Consider the following 18,681-nt stretch of genomic DNA (forward strand, 5'->3'; position numbering starts at 1 on the left):
CTAGATGTTAAATGACTGCAAAACTTAACGGCTTAAAACAGCATTAGGAATGTGTCACCCCTTATGGTTTTTGTGGATTAAAAGTTCAGACCGGAGTATAGCAGGAATAGCTTGTCTCTATTTCAGAATGTCTGGGCCCTCACCTGGAAGCCTGAGAGCTAAAACCATTTATTTATTTATTTATTTATTTATTTAAATCTTATTTATTCATTTGAGATAGAGAGATACAAAGAGAGAGAGCATGAGCAGGGGGAGAGGGAGAAGCAGACTCCCCGCTGAGCCGGGAGCCCGACGCGGGGCTCCATCCCAGGACCCTGAGATCATGACCTGAGCTGAAGGCAGACGCTTAACCAGCTGAGCCACCCAGGCGCCCCTGAGAGCTAGAAGCATTTAAAGCAGAGATCAGCAAACTTTGGCTCATGGCCAAATATGGCCCGCCACCTGTTCTTGCAAATAAAGTTTTACTAGAACACAGCTATGTCCATTCATTTATATGTTATTTGTGGCTACTTCCACACTACAAAGGCCAAGTTAAGTAGTATCTACCATATGTCCACAAAGCCAAGAACATTTGCTATCTGGTCTTTATGGAAAAGTTTTCTGTCTCCTGAATTCTGAAGACTCATTCATTTATATGTTTGGTGTTGATGCTAGAGTCAGCTATGAGCCCACCTGGGGTTGTCAGCTTGTGACAGCCACATGAGGCCTCTTCACGTGGCCTGGGCTCCCTCACAGCACAGTGACTGGGTTCCAAAGGCATCCATCCTGAGAGTAAGTGCGCTGGACGACCTAGCAGGCTGTTGCAACCCAGCATGATCATATCTGTGAGGAATCAGTTGTCTAGGCTGCTGGCGGCCTAGAAGGCCGAGAAGCCTCCTCCTATGAGAGGGGATGCCAAGCCATGTGGACATGAGTCAGGCAAACGGGGAGATGGGAGAGGGCTCCCTCCAGTGGAAACAGCACTGCGGAGGCAGCCCACGGGCGCTGAGTATCCTGCAGCATTGGAGTTGGGGTACCGAGAGCCCACAGATAAGAGCGGAGGGTAGGCAGAGGTCCACCACAGAGGAACCTGAGTGCCAGGCTAAGGGGTTTGGACTTCATCATGAGGATACCAGAGAAGCAGTAAAAGTTTTCAGCAGGGCGGGGTGCTTGGGTGGCTCAGTCAGTTGAGTACCTGCCTTTGGCTCAGGTCATGATCCCGGGGATCCCTTGGATCAAGCCCCACATGGGGCTTCCTGCTCAGCAGGGGGGGGTCTGCTTCGCCCTCTCCCGCTGCTGCTCCCCCTGCTCCTTCTCTCCCTCTCTCAAATAAATAAAATCTCTTAGAAAGTTTTCAGCAGGGGAGCGGCAGGGTCAGAATTGTGATTTGGAGATCTCGCTCTGGCTGCTTTGTGGAAGTCAGGTTGAAAGGGAGAAATTGGGAGACTAGAAAGCCAGGGAGTGAGTGAAAGGTGCCGAGGACTTGGATGAGGAATGTGGCCGTGGGAGTGGAGGGCAGTCTCTGGCGGTGTGAGGAGGCAGCAGGGCTCGGGCTTATGGCTGAGCAGTGGTCAGAGGGGTTCCAGGCAGCACCCGGGTCTGTACCTCCGCACTGCTACCCGCCTGAAACTGCAGACGTGGGAGATGAGCAGCATGTGGTAGTCAAAGCCGGAGTACAGAAGGGCGGGCAGCCAAGAAGGAGGTGAAATGTTGAGGTGGCTGAATGAAGAGTAACCAGGGAGATCAAAAGGAACGGCCAGAGAGGAAGAGTACGCGAAGAGTGGGGTGTCCCTGAAGCCAAGGCCGGGCGGGGCTGGCTGTGCACCCAGGGGATCGTTGGCTTTGGCTGTGGCGACCGTGGAGAGAGCATGGTGGCCAAGTCCCGGGGGCAGAAGCGTCTCGGCGGGGTTGAGGGGCAGTGAGTGGGGAGTGAGCAGGTGGAGAAAGCCCTTTCGGAGGCCAGGGTGGGCAGGACCACAGCAGGAGGGGAAGGGTGCGGGCTCGAAAAAGGATTTTTCTTCTTACCAATATGGAAGTTGTTTACAGATGGTGGTCCTTCAAGTGAGCATTTGAGATGCAGGGGTAGTGATGCTCGCCTGTGGGGCAGGAACCCAGAAGCCAGCTCTAGACCCCGGCCTGGGTGTGGGGCTGTGATGTAGCCCAGAGGAGCAGTGTGGGGATGCCTTCCTGAGCTCCAGGCCCAACGAGGACGGGAGTTGGGGGGAGCTGGTGTAAGGGAACGTGCTGCTGGAGCTCTGGACTGGTGGCCCCGGTTTTCTCTGTGAGGAGAAAGTGGTTAGAGCATCCGGGAAGGTGTGGCCTGGGTGTGGGTGCTAAACAGGCAGGCCTGGGAGGATTGCTGAGCCGCTAAGGGCTCAGGGTTGGCTGCAGGGGCTGGAGGGAAATCACAGGGGTCTGAGAGGAAAGGAGTGATGAAGAAGGTGTGCACAGATGGGGTGAAGGTCAAGTGCAGAGGGATGGGGTTGTCCAGAAGCGGCCAGCCATGAGTCACCAGAGATGCAGAGCTCAAGGAATAGAGGTTGCCAGTGGGGAGAGGCATCCCCATGGACACGGCGGTCCCCGGACTGTTGAGAGAACCGGGGACCAGGAGGGACATAGGGAGGGATCAGGGGCATGGCGAGTTTTCTTCTTATTTTTTTTAGTTTGGCAAGCTTTTTTTTTTTTTCCTCCTATAATTTAATCTTTATTCTGAAAATTCTTCAAACCCACAGAAACTACAGTCGTCATTTGCGTAACCTTGTGCAGACTGACCCTGTCATTTCTGACCATACGTGCCTCATCTCTCTATGTGAAGGCACACTCCCCTTTCGCCTAATCATCTGAAAATAGCCAAGGTCAAATTTTGATACCAGAGGGGATGAGGGTCGGTTCAGATCTAGAATTTGGTCTTAAAAAGAGGCCCCCCCAAGGATGCCCAGGGGGTTGGGAGCGCTCCGCTCCGGGTGGGAGATGGGCCTGCATTCCTCAGGAGGGGGCATCTGGGGGACCTCTGGTGGGGCCACTGCTCCCGCCCCGGCCCTCCACGTGTCCCCTGAACCGGAGAAGGTTGATGGGCTTTCTTCTCTTGCCCCGCTATTTTTTTGTGTTTTCTTTCTCTGCAGGTTCCAGTGTCCCCAGTTGCCCGAATATCTCAAGTTAGTTTTCTGAGTTCGGGGGCTACTCTGGCTTCTGTGTCTGTTTCCTCCAACTTTTTCTCACCCCATCGCCTCCCTTTCTCGACCCTTCTTTCCCTTCTCTCCCCACAACTTCCTTCAGTCCTCTTTTCCCTCCCGCTGGCCCCAGCCCTGTCTCTCTACCCCTGTTGCCTCCAGTCCCCGCCCGACACCCTGCCGGGTGCCTCTCCTGTCTCCTCTCTCCCCATCTCCCTCTTTATTTCTGCTTTTCTCTCTGGGTTCTTCCGTGTCACTCTTCCATGTCCACTCCATCCACGCGCTCGGTGTAGAGACCACGTCACTGAGTCTCCCACAGTGACTGGCGCCAGTGAGGGGCAGGAGGGCTGCCCACAGGCAGGGCCCGTGGGCCGGGTGTGCAGCTACCCCGAACCTGGGCTTCCAGCCCCAGCCCGGGAGGAAGGAAGCCTGGTATCCCTCTTGAGAACCCGCCAGGCGCGGCCCTGGTGCCCCCCACCCCCCAGGCTCACACGCACACACGCGCTCACGCACACACGCTGCCTCCATCCTCTCCTGCCCTCTGGCCGCTGTGTGCCCCACCATCCCTGTCGCTGCATGTGCTGCTGTCCCCATGCCACCAGTGCCGAGTGCTCCATGGTCACACATGTTCACATGTACGCATCACATGCATCGGGGCTGTCTCCACCACCCAGCACTCGCCTCGCCCTGACTCCGCCTGGATGTGCCCCCTCCCCTAGGTATGCGAGACCACCCGCCCATCCCCATCACTGACCTGGCGGACAACATCGAGCGCCTCAAAGCCAACGACGGCCTCAAGTTCTCCCAGGAGTATGAGGTGAGACGTCCTTACCCCCTGCCTTGCGCCTGGCCCGGGCCCCAGCTGTGGGTGGGGGGGCTCCAGGCTGTGGCGAGTGGGGAGCTCCGCCCTCAGGGCAGAGGCCTGGCAGAGGCCCTTTCAAGCACCCCACGTCTGGACACTCAGACACGTGCCCACATGCTAACAGAGGCAGACAAAAGGTCGCTCCTACGCACACTTGGATCAGGAGGAACAGCTCATTTATCAAGAGCTAACCGCAGACGAGACCAGGCTAGGCCATTTGCATGCGTCCCCTCCTTCTGTCCTCCTCGCAGTATGAAATGGTATGGTTATTATCTCATCTTACAGATGAGGAAACTGAGGCTCAGAGAAAGGAAGTGACTTGCCCAAGGTTAAATAGCTGGTGTGTAGTGGAGCAGAAGTCAGACTCAGGCCTGCCTGACAGCCTGTGGCCTGCACATGTATGCCCTCACGTGCAATCTCAGAGCAACATGGGTCACAGAGCGGGGAATCGGGGGCCTCCAGGCTTGCAACTCAGGCTGCACGAACCTTCCTGCTCACGGCCCTCCATGCGCTCTCTTCACTCTGGTCTTGACTCCTACCTGCCCCCTGCTGGGGCCTCCAACGTCCCGGCTCCAGGGGTCTGAGGGCGTGCAGGTGGCCCAGCTGGGGAGGGCTCTGCTAGAGAAGGAGGTGATAAAGGAGAGCCCCCTCTCCTCTAAGGAGCACACCCAGAGGTGGTGTTCTGCCTCAGCTCCTTTCCTGCTGCTGCCCCTGCCCCCAGCCCAGGCCTGGCCCAGGACTCACCCTCAACCCATAATGGATGCACAGGTGACTGGTGGGCTGGTACAGCCCAGCCTGTGAGTCTGCTCCCTCTGGTCAGATGCCCACCGTCAGCTGTGTGTGGTACCCTGGGGTCCCAGGATTCCCCTTCCAAGGGCTGTGGGCCAGGTTTCTGCAGAGGAAATTGAGCTTGGCAGGCAAATTGATGAACATGCCTGCTGTGAGGAAAGCATGTCACCTCTCTCTGTAGAGCACCCACGGGGGCCTGCTTTGCAGTAAGGCCCTGCTGTGGAGGTAACAAACTTGGTGAATTATGCTCCCTGCTTTCACTTCTCTCACTGGCCCGGCGGGCCTTCCATGGTCTCTGCCCACACCCATCCAGTCCCCCATCCCACACCTGCCCTTCCTTCCCACGAGACCCTGCACCTCACTGTCCAGGCTCACAGTGCTCTCCCCCTCTCACCTTCTGCCCACCTCTGTCGTCCAGTGTGAGCTTTCCCTCCTCCAAGAAGCCTTCTCTGCCTGCCCGGGCCTGCTGTGAGCTATTCCTCAGCCGGGATCCCATAGCTCTGTCTCCTTTTATGGTCAGTCAGTCGTCACACGGTGGAGCACTTACCCGTGCTCAGTGCTGGGGATGTGGAGACGACAGGCCGCTCAGGCGGTGGGGAGGCCAGCTCAGACAGATAATCGATGCTGAGTACAACAGTTGCGCTCCATTAAACATGACAAAATGTACAGAGAAAGTAGGCCGACAGCACCAAGGCAGGCTGAGGGGTGGGGTGTGCTGCAGGGTCTCACAGAAGCAGAGCCTGCTGTCCTGTGGAGAGTTAACAGGCTGGCGCCAAAACACGGAGGGCATCGTGTGCTCCGCTGAGAGCTTTGGGTTATATCCTTCTATAAAACGGGGATGGCAATAGAGCCTGCTTCCATGGGAGGATGAGGGGAGGAAACGTGCGAAGTGCTTAGAACAGTGCCAAGCACACGGTGGGCTCTCACTGAGACTCCACTTTCATGATCTGTGGCCGTGAGGAGCCGCGGGAGGCGTTGAAGCAGGAGAATGATGATCAGATCGGCACTTTCTGAGGATTGTTCTGGCTACAGGACAGAGAGGGTCAGAGTGGGGCGAAAGCGAAGAGACAGGGAGATGCCCAAGTCCGAGTTGGGGCGGCCAGGCTGAGAGGGTGGGGAAGCACAAGGACATAGTGACCGAGGGGACAGGAGCATAGCGGGGTTTTTGAGGCTGACTGAGGGTTCTGGCCGGGGTTTGGGGGTGAACGGGTGAAGGTGCCTTTGACCGAGACGGAGTTCCAGTGGCAGAGCCCGGTGTGGGGGGAAGCCGATGATCTCTGCTTATTAGCAAGGGGTGAGATTGCAGGGCCCGTGGGGCCCCCCAGGTGAGGCTGCCCAGGAGGCTGCTGGCCATTCAGCTCGGGCGCTCAGGGAGGCCGGGCTGCAGCTGGGGTTGCGGGCAGCTCCAGCAGGTGAGTGCAAGACCCTACGAGCAAATGAGGGCCCCAGCAAGGTTGTACTGCAAAGAAGGCCCAGGAATGAACCCCGGAGGAGTGCTGGGCCCTGCCCACGGGAAGGGCAGGCGGAAGGAGAGGAGACAGAGAGGGAACGGCCAGGGAGGTAGGAGGAGAGCTGGACAGGGTGATGCAGCAGGTGCCCAGAAGCCGCAGCGGTGTCGGGTACAGCATGACCCAGGTAGCCATGGCTCCATCTTGGTCTGTATTCATTTCATGAGTTGGGGGCAGGGCTGGAGGGACTGTCCCCTGCCCCCATCCGACCCCGACCGCTCTGCTGGGCAAGGGGATTTGGTGCCATGGTCAGAAGGGCCCCTGGTCCATGTGGGCACCACCTGGCAGCCCAGGTCTTGGGGGCAGTAGGGAGACCCCAGCTCTTTGCCTGCTGTATCTGCCTCCTCCATTTCCTACAGTCCATTGACCCTGGACAGCAGTTCACATGGGAGAATTCCAACCTAGAAGTGAACAAGCCCAAGAACCGCTACGCAAATGTCATTGCCTACGACCACTCCCGAGTCATCCTTACCTCCATCGACGGTGAGCCGAGGGCAGCGCCCCCTCCCGCCCCCTTGCCGGCGGGGGCGACACTTCATCCCAGGAGCCCCAGGGGTGCGCCAAGGTATGGTGGGCTGGGCGGGGGTTCGGGGATAATGCTCTCCCGTGCCCCTTCCTGTTCCCAGGTGTCCCAGGGAGTGACTATATCAATGCCAACTACATCGATGGCTACCGCAAGCAGAATGCCTACATTGCCACGCAGGGCCCTCTGCCCGAGACCATGGGCGATTTCTGGCGGATGGTGTGGGAACAGCGCACGGCCACCGTGGTCATGATGACACGGCTGGAGGAGAAGTCCCGGGTAGGACCATGCGGGGGCCTTCCCACCAGGAGGTGGGGTGGGAGACACTCAGGCACCAAGTGACTTCCAGGCACCTTTTCCTGTCTCTGTCAGAAGTTCCCCCAAGGGACGCACCAAGTGCTCTTGTCTTTTTGGGGTGTTCTCATGCTCCCCGGCTACTGGGTATTCCTGGGATGTGGCCCGTTCCCTAGACGCCGGCACGCTCCTCGGATCTTAATATGTTGTACCAGATGTTGTCATTTTCCAGGAATGTTAATATGTTCCCCAGTTGCTAGCATGTTCCTGGGATGTTCACATGTTCCCCAGATGCCAGAGTGTTCCTGGGGCATTAACACATCTCCTAAGTTAATTAGCGGAAAGAGCTGCTGTTATCTGCTTTCGCACGGCAAAGCATCGACTGGAACGTAAAATTTACAGAGCTTGAAAATGGCGCATAAACGTTATGGGTAAATTTGGCAGAAAATGTGCCTGGTGCAATCTGGTCATGAATAAATAATTTTCAATTACGGCCCTCATCCTCCCAGCTGGGGCAGGGATGGCAACGTAGCATGAGAACCTGATGTGGTTTGGTGAAGGGCTGGCATCACAGATCTGAGAGTTCAGGGCTAGGCGCCTTGCGGCCAGGTAAGCTAGACCTTCCGCCCTTCTGCCCCGGGGCCCCCGCCTATCTGAGCCTTTGGGTACCTCTAAGCACCCTTGCACCTGCCCCACTTGCCGCTCTGTAGGTGAAGTGTGACCAGTACTGGCCGGCCCGGGGCACCGAGACGTACGGCCTCATTCAGGTGACCCTGCTGGACACAGTGGAGCTGGCCACCTACACTGTGCGCACCTTCGCGCTCCACAAGGTATGGCCCTGCCCCAGTGCTTGTCAGGCCCTCTCCGGAAGTGGTCTGAGCACAGTGTCCTGGGGATGGGTGAGCGAGAACTTGGCGCTGGAAGTTGGGGCTCAGAGGCATGCGAGCGCCCTGTGGCAGCCAGTGCCATGGGTGGGATGACCAGAAACAGCGCCTCAAGCTCCTTCAGGCCGCCTCCTTGGCTTCTGAGTCCTGTCAGGGGTCCTGTCCAGAGTCTGTGGCAGGCATGCTTGCCCCATCCCATCGTGTCTCCCCACTCTTCTCCCCAGAGTGGCTCCAGTGAGAAGCGGGAGCTGCGTCAGTTTCAGTTCATGGCCTGGCCAGACCATGGGGTTCCCGAGTACCCCACCCCCATCCTGGCCTTCCTGCGGCGGGTCAAGGCCTGCAACCCACTCGATGCAGGGCCCATGGTGGTGCACTGCAGGTGAGAAGGGGCTGCCACCGAGGGGTTGGTGGGGGTGGGAGGGGGGTTGGACCTCTGCCCCAAGCCAAGCCCTTGTCCTGCAGCGCGGGCGTGGGCCGCACGGGGTGCTTCATCGTGATCGATGCCATGCTGGAGCGGATGAAGCACGAGAAGACGGTGGACATCTACGGCCACGTGACGTGCATGCGATCACAGCGGAACTATATGGTGCAGACCGAGGACCAGTATGTGTTCATCCACGAGGCACTGCTGGAGGCCGCCACGTGTGGACACACAGAGGTGCCTGCCCGCAGCCTGTATGCCCATATCCAGAAGCTGGGCCAAGTGCCTCCTGGGGAGAGTGTGACCGCCATGGAGCTCGAGTTCAAGGTGGGCTCAGGGGCCTGGACTGGGTCATGGGGATGTTCCCCCCACCACCAAGAAGCCAGGCCTGACCAGCCCATCCCTCTGTCTAGTTGCTGGCCAGCTCCAAGGCCCACACATCCCGCTTCATTAGCGCCAACCTGCCCTGCAACAAGTTCAAGAATCGCCTGGTGAACATCATGCCCTATGAATTGACCCGTGTGTGTCTGCAGCCCATCCGTGGCGTGGAGGGCTCGGACTACATCAATGCCAGCTTCTTGGATGGCTATAGGTCAGCATGCCTGTGACTGCCCACCACGCTCTCCGGGGGCCTAGGCCTGCAGCTGGCTAGCTGGGGGCACAACAGAGTAGGGCCAGCCCGGAAGATCAGAGTGGGCTTCCCGGAGGAGGGGTAGGCGATCTGAGTGGGACTCCCAAGGGATTAGGCAGTCTTGGGGAGACTCGGGGCAGCAGCACCTCCAGCATGTCCAGTCTTCTGTCCACCCCAGACAACAGAAGGCCTACATAGCCACACAGGGGCCTCTGGCAGAGAGCACCGAGGACTTCTGGCGCATGCTATGGGAGCACAACTCCACCATCATCGTCATGCTGACCAGGCTTCGGGAGATGGGCAGGGTGAGCCCACCCCCCCGCCCCAGGGCCCTTCCCGCACCTGGGAGCACACCCGCCACCTCTGCATGGCTCTCTCCCTTCACGCCCAGCCTCCCCTCAGCAGAGCCTCAGACCCCCTTCTCACCACCTGCCGCGTCCTGCCCCAGACTCCTCTGAAACCTGGAGCTCTCCTTCCCTCACTCCTCCCTACCTGCTCATGGGGGCCGGGCCCTTTGTCCACAGGAGAAATGTCACCAGTACTGGCCAGCAGAGCGCTCTGCTCGCTACCAGTACTTTGTTGTTGACCCGATGGCCGAGTACAACATGCCCCAGTACATCCTGCGTGAGTTCAAGGTCACGGACGCCAGGGTAAGTGTGGAGAGGGGAGTGCATATGCTTGCATGAAAGCGTGTCTCTCACGTTGCCCGCGTACGTGTGGGGTGGTGCCCTGGCTCAAGCTGCAGAAACCTGAGGTGAGGGTGTAGGTGGGGGGCGTGAGCACCTTTCCCGGGGGCCTCGGGTGTCAGGATTTCACGGGTACGGACCTGTGTCGTTGTACTGCCTATCTGGCCTGGTAGGGCTGCAGCGTGAGGTACAAGTGCTAACCCTGTTCCCAACCCGCCTCTTCCAGGATGGGCAGTCGAGGACGATCCGGCAGTTCCAGTTCACAGACTGGCCCGAGCAGGGTGTGCCCAAGACAGGTGAGGGCTTCATCGACTTCATTGGGCAGGTGCACAAGACCAAGGAGCAGTTCGGGCAGGACGGGCCCATCACGGTACACTGCAGGTAGGGCTGACCCCGTGGAGGGCTGGGGGAGGGTGGGGGGCCCGTGGGCCTGGGGGGCAGGACCCCTGATCCAGTGCTGTCCCTGAGCAGTGCTGGCGTGGGCCGCACCGGCGTGTTTATCACTCTGAGCATTGTCCTGGAGCGGATGCGCTATGAGGGCGTGGTCGACATGTTCCAGACTGTGAAGACCCTGCGCACGCAGCGCCCAGCCATGGTGCAGACGGAGGTACGCGGGCCCACTGGCTGGTGTGTTAGCCCAGCTCCTCACCTGCACGAGCTGCCAACATTTACCGTTGCTCTGCCTGAGACGCTAGGGTAGGAGGAGTGGAACATGCTCCTCCTTCCCGCAGCTCTGCACTGAGCACCAAGCAGTGTGCCTGGTTCCCGGCTAGGGCTGGACAGCAGCCTTGATGGGGTGCAGGGTCTAGGAGCAGATAAACATGATGGGGGTGGCCGGGGGGAGGCAGGTAGGTGCAGGGCAGTGGGAAAGGGGGAGAGCCGAGCCTTCAGAGGCCCCCTCCAGGTTCTCAGGACACCACCTGGGGCCGACATCTGGGGCTAGCACCTGCCCGGGGCCCCCTGCTGCAGTGGGAGTGCCCTTGGCCAGTGTGTCGGGAGTATCCACCCCCACGGGCTGCGGCTGACCAGCGCCCTGTCCCGGCAGGACCAGTACCAGCTGTGCTATCGTGCGGCCCTGGAGTACCTTGGCAGCTTTGACCACTATGCAACGTAACTAGCGCTCCCCTCTCCTCCGCCGCCCCTGCTGGGGCTCCGGAGGGGACCCAGCTCCTCTGAGCCATACCGACCATCGTCTCGCCCTCCTGCACAGATGCTGTTGCTGGCAGAGCACAGCCCACCAGGGTCACAGCGTTTCAGGAACATTGCCACACCAAATGGAGAGCCCGGAACACCCCTGGGCGAGTGGGTGGGCCGGCAGCCAGGTGCCGTGGCCCGTCTCTGTCCACCAGGCCCGCCCAGAGCCTGCTTCAAGCTCTCTGTTCCGCTGCCGCGTTTCTCATGCTTCTTCTCATGGGGTGGGGATGGGGGCAAATCTCCTTTTTTATACATTAAGTGGGGTAGACTGAGGGATTCTAGCCTCTTCCCTCTGATTTTCCTTTTGCAAATCCTTAATTACAGAATGGGCCGCTGTGGGGGTTGGGGTTCAGTTGTTTTCTTTTTTGAGTTCACTTTGGATCCTTTTTTTTTGTATGACTTTTGCTGCTGAAGGACAGAACATGCCTTCCTCTGTGTGGAGCTGGGGCCACCAGGCTGAGTGGAGGCCCAGCCGTGGGCCTAGGAGGCACCACTGATCTAGCTGCTCTTCCAGCCCTTCAGATGAGATCCTGTTTCAGCCAAATGCGGGGAAACACGACTTTTTTTCTTTCCTTTTTAAGTTTTGTTTTGTTTTTCCTTCAGAGCCTTATTTGAGGCGCCACAGACCGTGGTGGGCGGGGAGGAGATAGGAAACACTCATCTCCAGTTGTCTATTCCCGTGTGTGTGTGTGAACATTCACAGCCCAGAACCACAGACGTGTCTCGGGGAGCCTGGCAAAGGCGTTCCTCATCACCATCGTGTTTGCAAAGGTTAAAAAATGCAAAGACAAAAAAACAAAACAAAACAAAAAAATCCAAAAAAAAAGCCAAACCCACCAAGAAAAAAAAAACCAGAATCATCCCCCCTGGCCTCTGCTTCCAACCCCCAAGAGAATAGGTGGCCCCTTGTGCCTGGGCTTCCCAGGGGAGCTGCCGGGCTGACCTCTGGGCCCACAGAGCCTTGCTTTCGTCCCCAGCATTGCGGTATGGCGTGGTGTTGGTAAGCTGTGGATCCGGCCGTGTGGCCTCGGTGATTGACACAGGTCAGGGTGTGTACCACGCCCCGCACACCTCAGGGCCGAGCAGGGGCACAGCTGGCCCTTCGGGTCCAGGCCAGTGGGCCTGGGAGCACACGTCTGTCCTCAGAGCAGGGGCCAGATGATTTCCCTCCCTGGTTTGCAGCTGTCTTCAAAGTCCCTGAGAGTCGCTCTTTTCCACTCTTTCAAGATGCCCTCATAAACCAATGTGGCAAGACTACTGGACTTCTCTCAACGGTACTATAATCAATCCTTATTCTCTCGGCTCGCTGAGGGGCAGGGAGAGGGCCTCTGGGCAGCACTATCTAGGTAGGTAAGTGGGGGCGGGGAAGGGTGCATAGCTGTTTTAGCCGAGGGACGTGGAGCAGACGTCCCCAGATCTAGCTAGGCTCAGTCAAGATCAACAATCCAGGGTTGGTAATGTTGGATGAAACATTCATTTTTACCTTGTGGATGCTAGTGCTGTAGAGTCCACTGTTGTACACAGTCTGTTTTCTACTTGTTAAGAGAACTACGGCATCGTTGCATAATTCTTGATGGTAATAAATTTGAATAATCAAGATTTCTTACAAACCGGGCCTCTGTCTCAGCTCTTTCTGGAACCAAAGAGTGAGCTCTGTCAGTTCAGTACCTAGGGGTAGATTCTGGAGATTTCCTGCTCCAAAGGAGACAGTGAGGCTGTCCTGAGTATGTGTGGCAGGTGGGGCTCCCAGCATGGTGCTCACTTTCTGAAAGGAGCATTACGAACCCTGAAAACCAGACCCCAGTGTGTATCAAGAGCAAGCCACCTGGGACCCCAGCTCCCCAGGCAAAGAGCAGGCGCTTTGCCTCTCTTCACCCCCCCCCTCCCCTCCCCTTCCCTCGCCACCTCCCCTGCTAGGAGGACAGAGATGGCACGTGCCGGTGGAGGCCGGACGGATGGAAATTGGTTAGTGAGAACTCTCGTCATCCCTGTGACATGGCCTCTGGACCCAGCGTGGCCGTCCGACCCCCAGACACACAGCAGCATGGGCTCAATCAGACCAGTCCTGCCAGCTGTTGAGCCATGGAACTTCCCTGGGGCACAGAGACAAATAGGTCCCAGAACAAGTGGGAGAGAGAAATAAGTCAGCAGTGACCAGGTTGTTAATGCTGTGACAAGCCCCACACGGAGGGGCGGTGGGTACACTGAGGCAGCACCAGACCCTGCAGCGGGATCAGTGCAGGCTTCCCGAGGAAGGGACATCAGCTGGCTTCTGAGCACTTCATAGGGGTGAGCAATCACTTTTAAGAAGGGGGGAAAGCATTTCCAACAGAGAGCAACTTGTACAAAGGCTTGGAAGCGTGAAACGGACGGACAAATAAGAGGGACTGCGAGGGGTGCAGTTCGGGGGGCAGTGAGGAAGGCCAGCTGGAAGCAGCCAGATGGCGCGGCTGAGGGGTTTCAGTTGACGTGGAAGGGGTGCAGTCCCGGGCAGGTGAAGTCCCTCTGTCACGTCCTGCCGCCCCCACCTCGGGCCTCGCCGCCCTCCGGTGTTGGCAGCTTTCTCCTTGGGGGCCATGAGTGCCCAAGGCCTGGGATTTGGGCTCCCCAGCACCTCGGTCAGTGCCTGGCCTATTTCTAACTGTTTAGAAAAATGACATCATCCTCACGTTACTGTTGATGGTACTAAATTTGAGTGATTGTTTACTAAATAAAAGAACAAACCATCAAACATCTCCAAGTGAGGGAGAAATAATCAGATTGTCACTTGAACAAGAGCATGAGAACTGCCGGGCAGGCTCTGCACAGAGTACTTTAGGTCATGATCACTAAGCCTCAGAAAAACCCCACTGAGCGGACCCTCTCCTCTCCACTTCACAGACGGACGGGACTAAGGCTTAGGTGGATTCATTTGTCAAAGACCACAGGGCAGGTGAGCGCCAGAGCTGGGACCCGCACGTGGTTATGTCCGCCAGAGTCTCTGCCCTTCCCCTCGCCCCATGTCAGCCCCCCCTCCCCTGCCTTGTCCCCCCAGTCCTCGGGGCCCCCCATCACAGTGTGTAGCACCCCATCCACTCAGTTTCCTCCCTCTCCCCACGTTCAGCTAATCAGCAAACCCCGCCCCCTCGGCCTTCTCGCTCACCTGTTCCATTCTCTGCATTTCCCCTGCTGGTGCCCCCACACCACCCTCCCTTGCCTGGACTGCTGCCCTGCCCTCTACCTGGTCTGCCTGCCCCTAGCCCTGCCCCGGCCAACCCATTCTCAGCACAGCAGCCAGAAAGATTCTTCCTGGGGACAGATGTGACCATGTCCCTGTCTTGACCAGACCCTGCCAAGCCCTCACAGTTGGCCCAAACTCCACGTTTCCAAGGTGGCAGAACCCGGCCTCTGCAGCCTCCTTGCCCCTCGCCCCCTGCCCCCTGCCCTCTAGCCATGACACAGTCTACTCTGTCAGCTTTGTGCCTACCTCACCATTCCGCCTCTCAGTTCCATACCTTCCCATAAGCTGTTCTGGAACATTCTCCCCCACCTCTCTAGCTGGCTAAATCCTGCTCATTAGGTCTCCACTGAAATAGTTCCTCCAGAAGCTATCCTTAAGCATCCTAAAATGAGGCTAGGTGACCCTCCTGTGCAAGTAATTTGAATTTTTTTTCGTGTGAGCCTCACAATACAGTGTGGTCCTATTATGCCCATTTTGTAGATGAGAAAATTAGGTCTCATCCACTCATTCAACACGTACTTAATGAGCATTGGCTATGTGCTAGTCACACCAGCGACCTGAACAAAGACTTTTGCCCTTGTAGTAATTATATCCGTAGGAGGAGACATGGAGCATATGAAAAATAATAAATGTATATGTAGTTTGTTACTGGTAAGTGCCACGGGACGGGATTAGGGAAAGGAGGGATCAGGCACGTGGGGAAGAGTGGTCAGACAAAGCCTCACTGAAAACGCTGAATGTCAAGAAGACGAAGCTGGTGAGGGATTTTTGCCTCCACAAAGCATGAGCATCCAGGCACAAAGAGCAGGCGGAGCAAAGGTCCTGAGCAGTAATGTGCCTGATTGTTGAGGCTGGTGTGGCCGTGACACCGTGAGCCAGGGGTGAGAGAGCAGTAGAGGACGAGGTCAGTGAGGAAATGGGAGCCAGGCCCAGGCCCTTGGGGGGACCTTGGCAGAAACCCAGGTGTGGTGAGAAGTGACCAGACACTGGTTCATCTTGGAGGTGGCATTAAGATTTGCTTAGGGACCAGATGAAAAAGTTAATGTTGACCCTACAACCTTGCCTTGAGCAACCGGAAGGATGAAGTTGTCATTTATTGAGATGGGAAGACTGAACATAAGCGTTGAATAACCTACTCGAGGGTCCCCATCTGGAATATGGTGGAGTTGATGGCACTCCCAGGTCTGCCTGACTCCAGGGCTCTTTCCACATTGCTACCTGCCGGTAGCTAGGAACAGTCGGATACACTGAGAAAAAAGTATCTGGAAGGAAATACACCAAGTGTTGTGAGGTTAAAAAAAATTTTTTTTTATTTAATTTAAAAAACTTTTTAAAACACAGTTGTGAAGGCAGGTGATTTTCTTCATAATTTTTCAAATTTACTGGAAAGAATTAATATTGCTTTAATTTTTAAAATTTTATCTAGGGGCGCCTGGGTGACTCAGTCGGTTAAGCGTCTGCCTTCGGCTCGAGTCATGATTCCAGGGTCCTGGGATCGAGCCCCGCATCGGGCTCCCTGCTCAGAGCGAGTCTGCTTCTCCCTCTGCCTCTGCCTCTCCCCACTGCTTGTGCTCACTCTCTCTCTCTCTCAAAAGTAAATAAATAAAATCTTAAAAAAAAAAAGATTTTAGCTATTCATTTGACAGAGCGAGAGCACAGGCCGGGGGCGGGGGGGACGTGGCAGAGGCAGAGGGAGAAGCAGGCTCCCCGTGAGCATGGACCCCGACGTGGGACTGATCTCAGGACCCTGGAATCATGACCCGAGCCGAAGGCAGTCGCTTAACCGACTGAGCCACCCAGGCGCCCCAATATCACTTTAATTTTTTTTAAAGACAAACTTAAAACTGTACAATGAATACTTACTTCTTTCTTAAAAAAAAAAAAATTCTTCCAAATAGGATAGAATCGGAAAATGTTAAAGTCCCCATTCTTTTCCCAGCCCCCAAAATCCCCAGAGGGTGTCACAATGATTTAGTCTACATCCTTCTGGGCATTTTCTATGAATATACAAACACGTATATAAACTATTTTTTTATACAACTAGAATCATAGTCCTATCTTTCTGCAAATTGCCCTTTTTCATTTAAATATATCGTGGACCTCTTTCTATGTCACTACCTCATCTTTTAAACTGCTACACGCTCTACTGTTACAGATCTACCCTAAGTTTGTAAAATGGTTATCGATACAGTTTTTTTACTAAACAAAAAATGGAAGCACGTTATAGATAAAAATAATTAAGTCTTGAAGGATACGAAACAAAAGGTCAGCTCTCCTCCCTCCAGCTCGTTTGATCCCCTGAAGCGTCTGGTAGTTGTTTCTGGGGTGGTAAGCATTGAAGGGTGAGTTGCACCTTTAGTAGACGGCACCTGGTGACTCCAGGTTTGGGGGGTTAATCAATTTACGTGACCTCCCACCTGTACCTCCCGATTTGGTTAGCTCTATTATTACTTTTCATTTTTCCGGAACTCCCTTACGACTTTAAGCAACATACTTAAACATCTATGTCTTGATTTATCGCCTTCGGCAGTCCTGTTGATTATCCTCTATGAAGAATGAGGACATGAGCTCACTTTCCTGGACTCCTCCTCCTCCGTCCTCCACCTACCATTTTTTGTTACTTCACATTGTCAAGGTTTACAATATTTTCTGTTCTATTAGTGCAATTAAGTCTTCCATTCTAGAAAGTGAAAACCAATAAACAGCATTTTAATTGTATGTTTATGAAAAATCTTTCAAGCACCAATTTCCAATAAGTTTTTCTGATTTTTTTTTCTTTATTTCCTTCACTTGTGGATCACACTCAGCTGCTGTTAATTTTTTTCTTTGGCGAGTACTCCCTTGTGAGGTTTTTGCTCACAGGATTAGAGATTTTCTGATTCCTGTATGTCTGAAATATCTTTCTTTTACACTCACTCGCAGCTTTAACTTTACCTGGCATGGGCTTCTTTATAAAAAAAAAAAATTGTTTTCCCCAGAAACCTGAAGATATTTTTCCTAGTTCTGTATTAACTAGTTGATGAAAGAGGAGGGGTTGTATGGTAACTGTGGAGGCTTTGTTAATGGGTTTCCTTATCAAATTACCCTGATATTTGCCCGGTAGACCACTTTGATTTTTTATTTGTAGACTCTGAACTTAAGGCCTGTCCAAGCTTCTCTTGGGAAGAACAACCTTTGACTCAAGTATTTTGGCTTTAAAGAAGAATGTGGCAGTTTTTTGTTTTGTGTTTATTCTAAGAAAATGTGGTTTTTTCGGCTCCCATTTCTCCATCAATCTGCTTACTATTTTTTGGAATTCTTCTTTTATTTTAAGATTTGTTTTTTATTTGTCAGAGGGAGAGAGAAGAGAGAGCGCATGCACATGAGGACAAGCAGGGGGAGTGACAGGCAGAGCGAGAAGCAGACTCCCTGCTGAGCAAGGAGCCCCATGTGGGACTGGATCCCCCAGGACCCTGGAGTCATGACCTGAGCCACCCAGGTGTCCCTGGAATTCTTACTTTTTAAAAATACTTTGGTGGGGGTGCCTGGCTGGCTCAGTCTGTAGAACATGTGACTCTTGATCTCAGGGTCCTGAGTTCAAGCCCCACATTGGGGGTAGAGTTTACTTAAAAAAGGATACTTTGGTGTATGGTTAATGTGAGTTGGGTTCCTCCCCCAAATTGTTTTTTCCCCCCAAATTATTATTTGTTAGATCACCTTTCTCCCTGCACTGATTTGTAATACCTCCTTTTTATCACCCATGAAATCATTGTAAATATAGTGTCTACTTCTGGGTCTCAAGTCTATTTCATTCATCTATCTAGTCGAAGCCAAAACTACTCATTTAACTGTTGTGGCTTTGTTTAATTACCTGACACACCTGGCCCCCCCCCAGCATTATCTTTTTAGCTTTTTTCAAAAGTAGTGCTATTCCCCTGTTTTTCTTCCAAACGGATTCTAGATTATGTTTGGAAAATTCCCCTCCCTCAATGTTGGCTGCAGATTTGATTGTACCTCAATAAATAAAATTGACAGCAATGTATCTGAAGAATATGTGTTAACATAAAACAAAGAAAGGCTGAAGTCTCAACGAAACCTAGAATTTGGGATCAAAAGCAAGCTGTGCCCATCCAGCACTGCTGAAAGGGAGGGGACACTCTGTGGTGTCTGCAGTTATCCCAGTTTCTAGAACTAGTACCGTAGTGTGGCTCAAGGATGCCGCAGCCTCTCATCATCCCCAGTGTCGTCAGCCTGGCACTTTAGACATCATGCTCTTCTTCAACATGTGGCTCATCTCTCCTTAAACCCTTTACCCCAGGCTGATCTAAATACTTTTTTCTTAAGTACATCATGCCAAACATTTGCAACAGCGAAATGGTTAAATCCAACGCTTCTTTCAAATCAATAAAAACAGAAGTAAGCACCCTAATAGAAAGATGGGCATGGACACAAATAGGCAATTTACAAAATGGGATATATTTTTTTGGGATAAGTCCAATAAAAATGTGGAAGGTACCCAACCTCACTATCAAAGAAATGCA

At 54.5% G+C, this 18,681-nt stretch overlaps 1 protein-coding gene across 14 annotated transcripts in view; it reads left to right on the plus strand.

Annotated features, from left to right (window-relative positions):
• PTPRF (protein tyrosine phosphatase receptor type F) overlaps positions 1–12,550 on the plus strand; it is an 86,382-nt gene extending 73,832 nt beyond the window's left edge. For 9 of the 14 annotated variants that reach the window (XM_027609217.2, XM_027609293.2, XM_027609276.2 and 6 more), the window contains 13 exons: positions 3,102–3,134; positions 3,869–3,966; positions 6,668–6,791; positions 6,935–7,110; positions 7,836–7,955; positions 8,234–8,388; positions 8,472–8,757; positions 8,844–9,022; positions 9,240–9,366; positions 9,586–9,711; positions 9,974–10,128; positions 10,219–10,354; positions 10,793–12,550. In XM_027609217.2, coding sequence (XP_027465018.1) covers positions 3,102–3,134; positions 3,869–3,966; positions 6,668–6,791; positions 6,935–7,110; positions 7,836–7,955; positions 8,234–8,388; positions 8,472–8,757; positions 8,844–9,022; positions 9,240–9,366; positions 9,586–9,711; positions 9,974–10,128; positions 10,219–10,354; positions 10,793–10,861 — 1,784 coding nt within the window. In that variant the 3' untranslated portion in view covers positions 10,862–12,550. The remainder of the gene's footprint in view (positions 1–3,101; positions 3,135–3,868; positions 3,967–6,667; positions 6,792–6,934; positions 7,111–7,835; positions 7,956–8,233; positions 8,389–8,471; positions 8,758–8,843; positions 9,023–9,239; positions 9,367–9,585; positions 9,712–9,973; positions 10,129–10,218; positions 10,355–10,792) is intronic. The other 5 variants (XM_027609245.2, XM_027609260.2, XM_027609270.2 and 2 more) reach the window with 1 other exon arrangement.
• Positions 12,551–18,681: the final 6,131 nt, after the last annotated feature.

This window comes from Zalophus californianus, chromosome 4 (assembly GCF_009762305.2).
Source record: "Zalophus californianus isolate mZalCal1 chromosome 4, mZalCal1.pri.v2, whole genome shotgun sequence".
NCBI lineage: Eukaryota > Metazoa > Chordata > Mammalia > Carnivora > Otariidae > Zalophus > Zalophus californianus.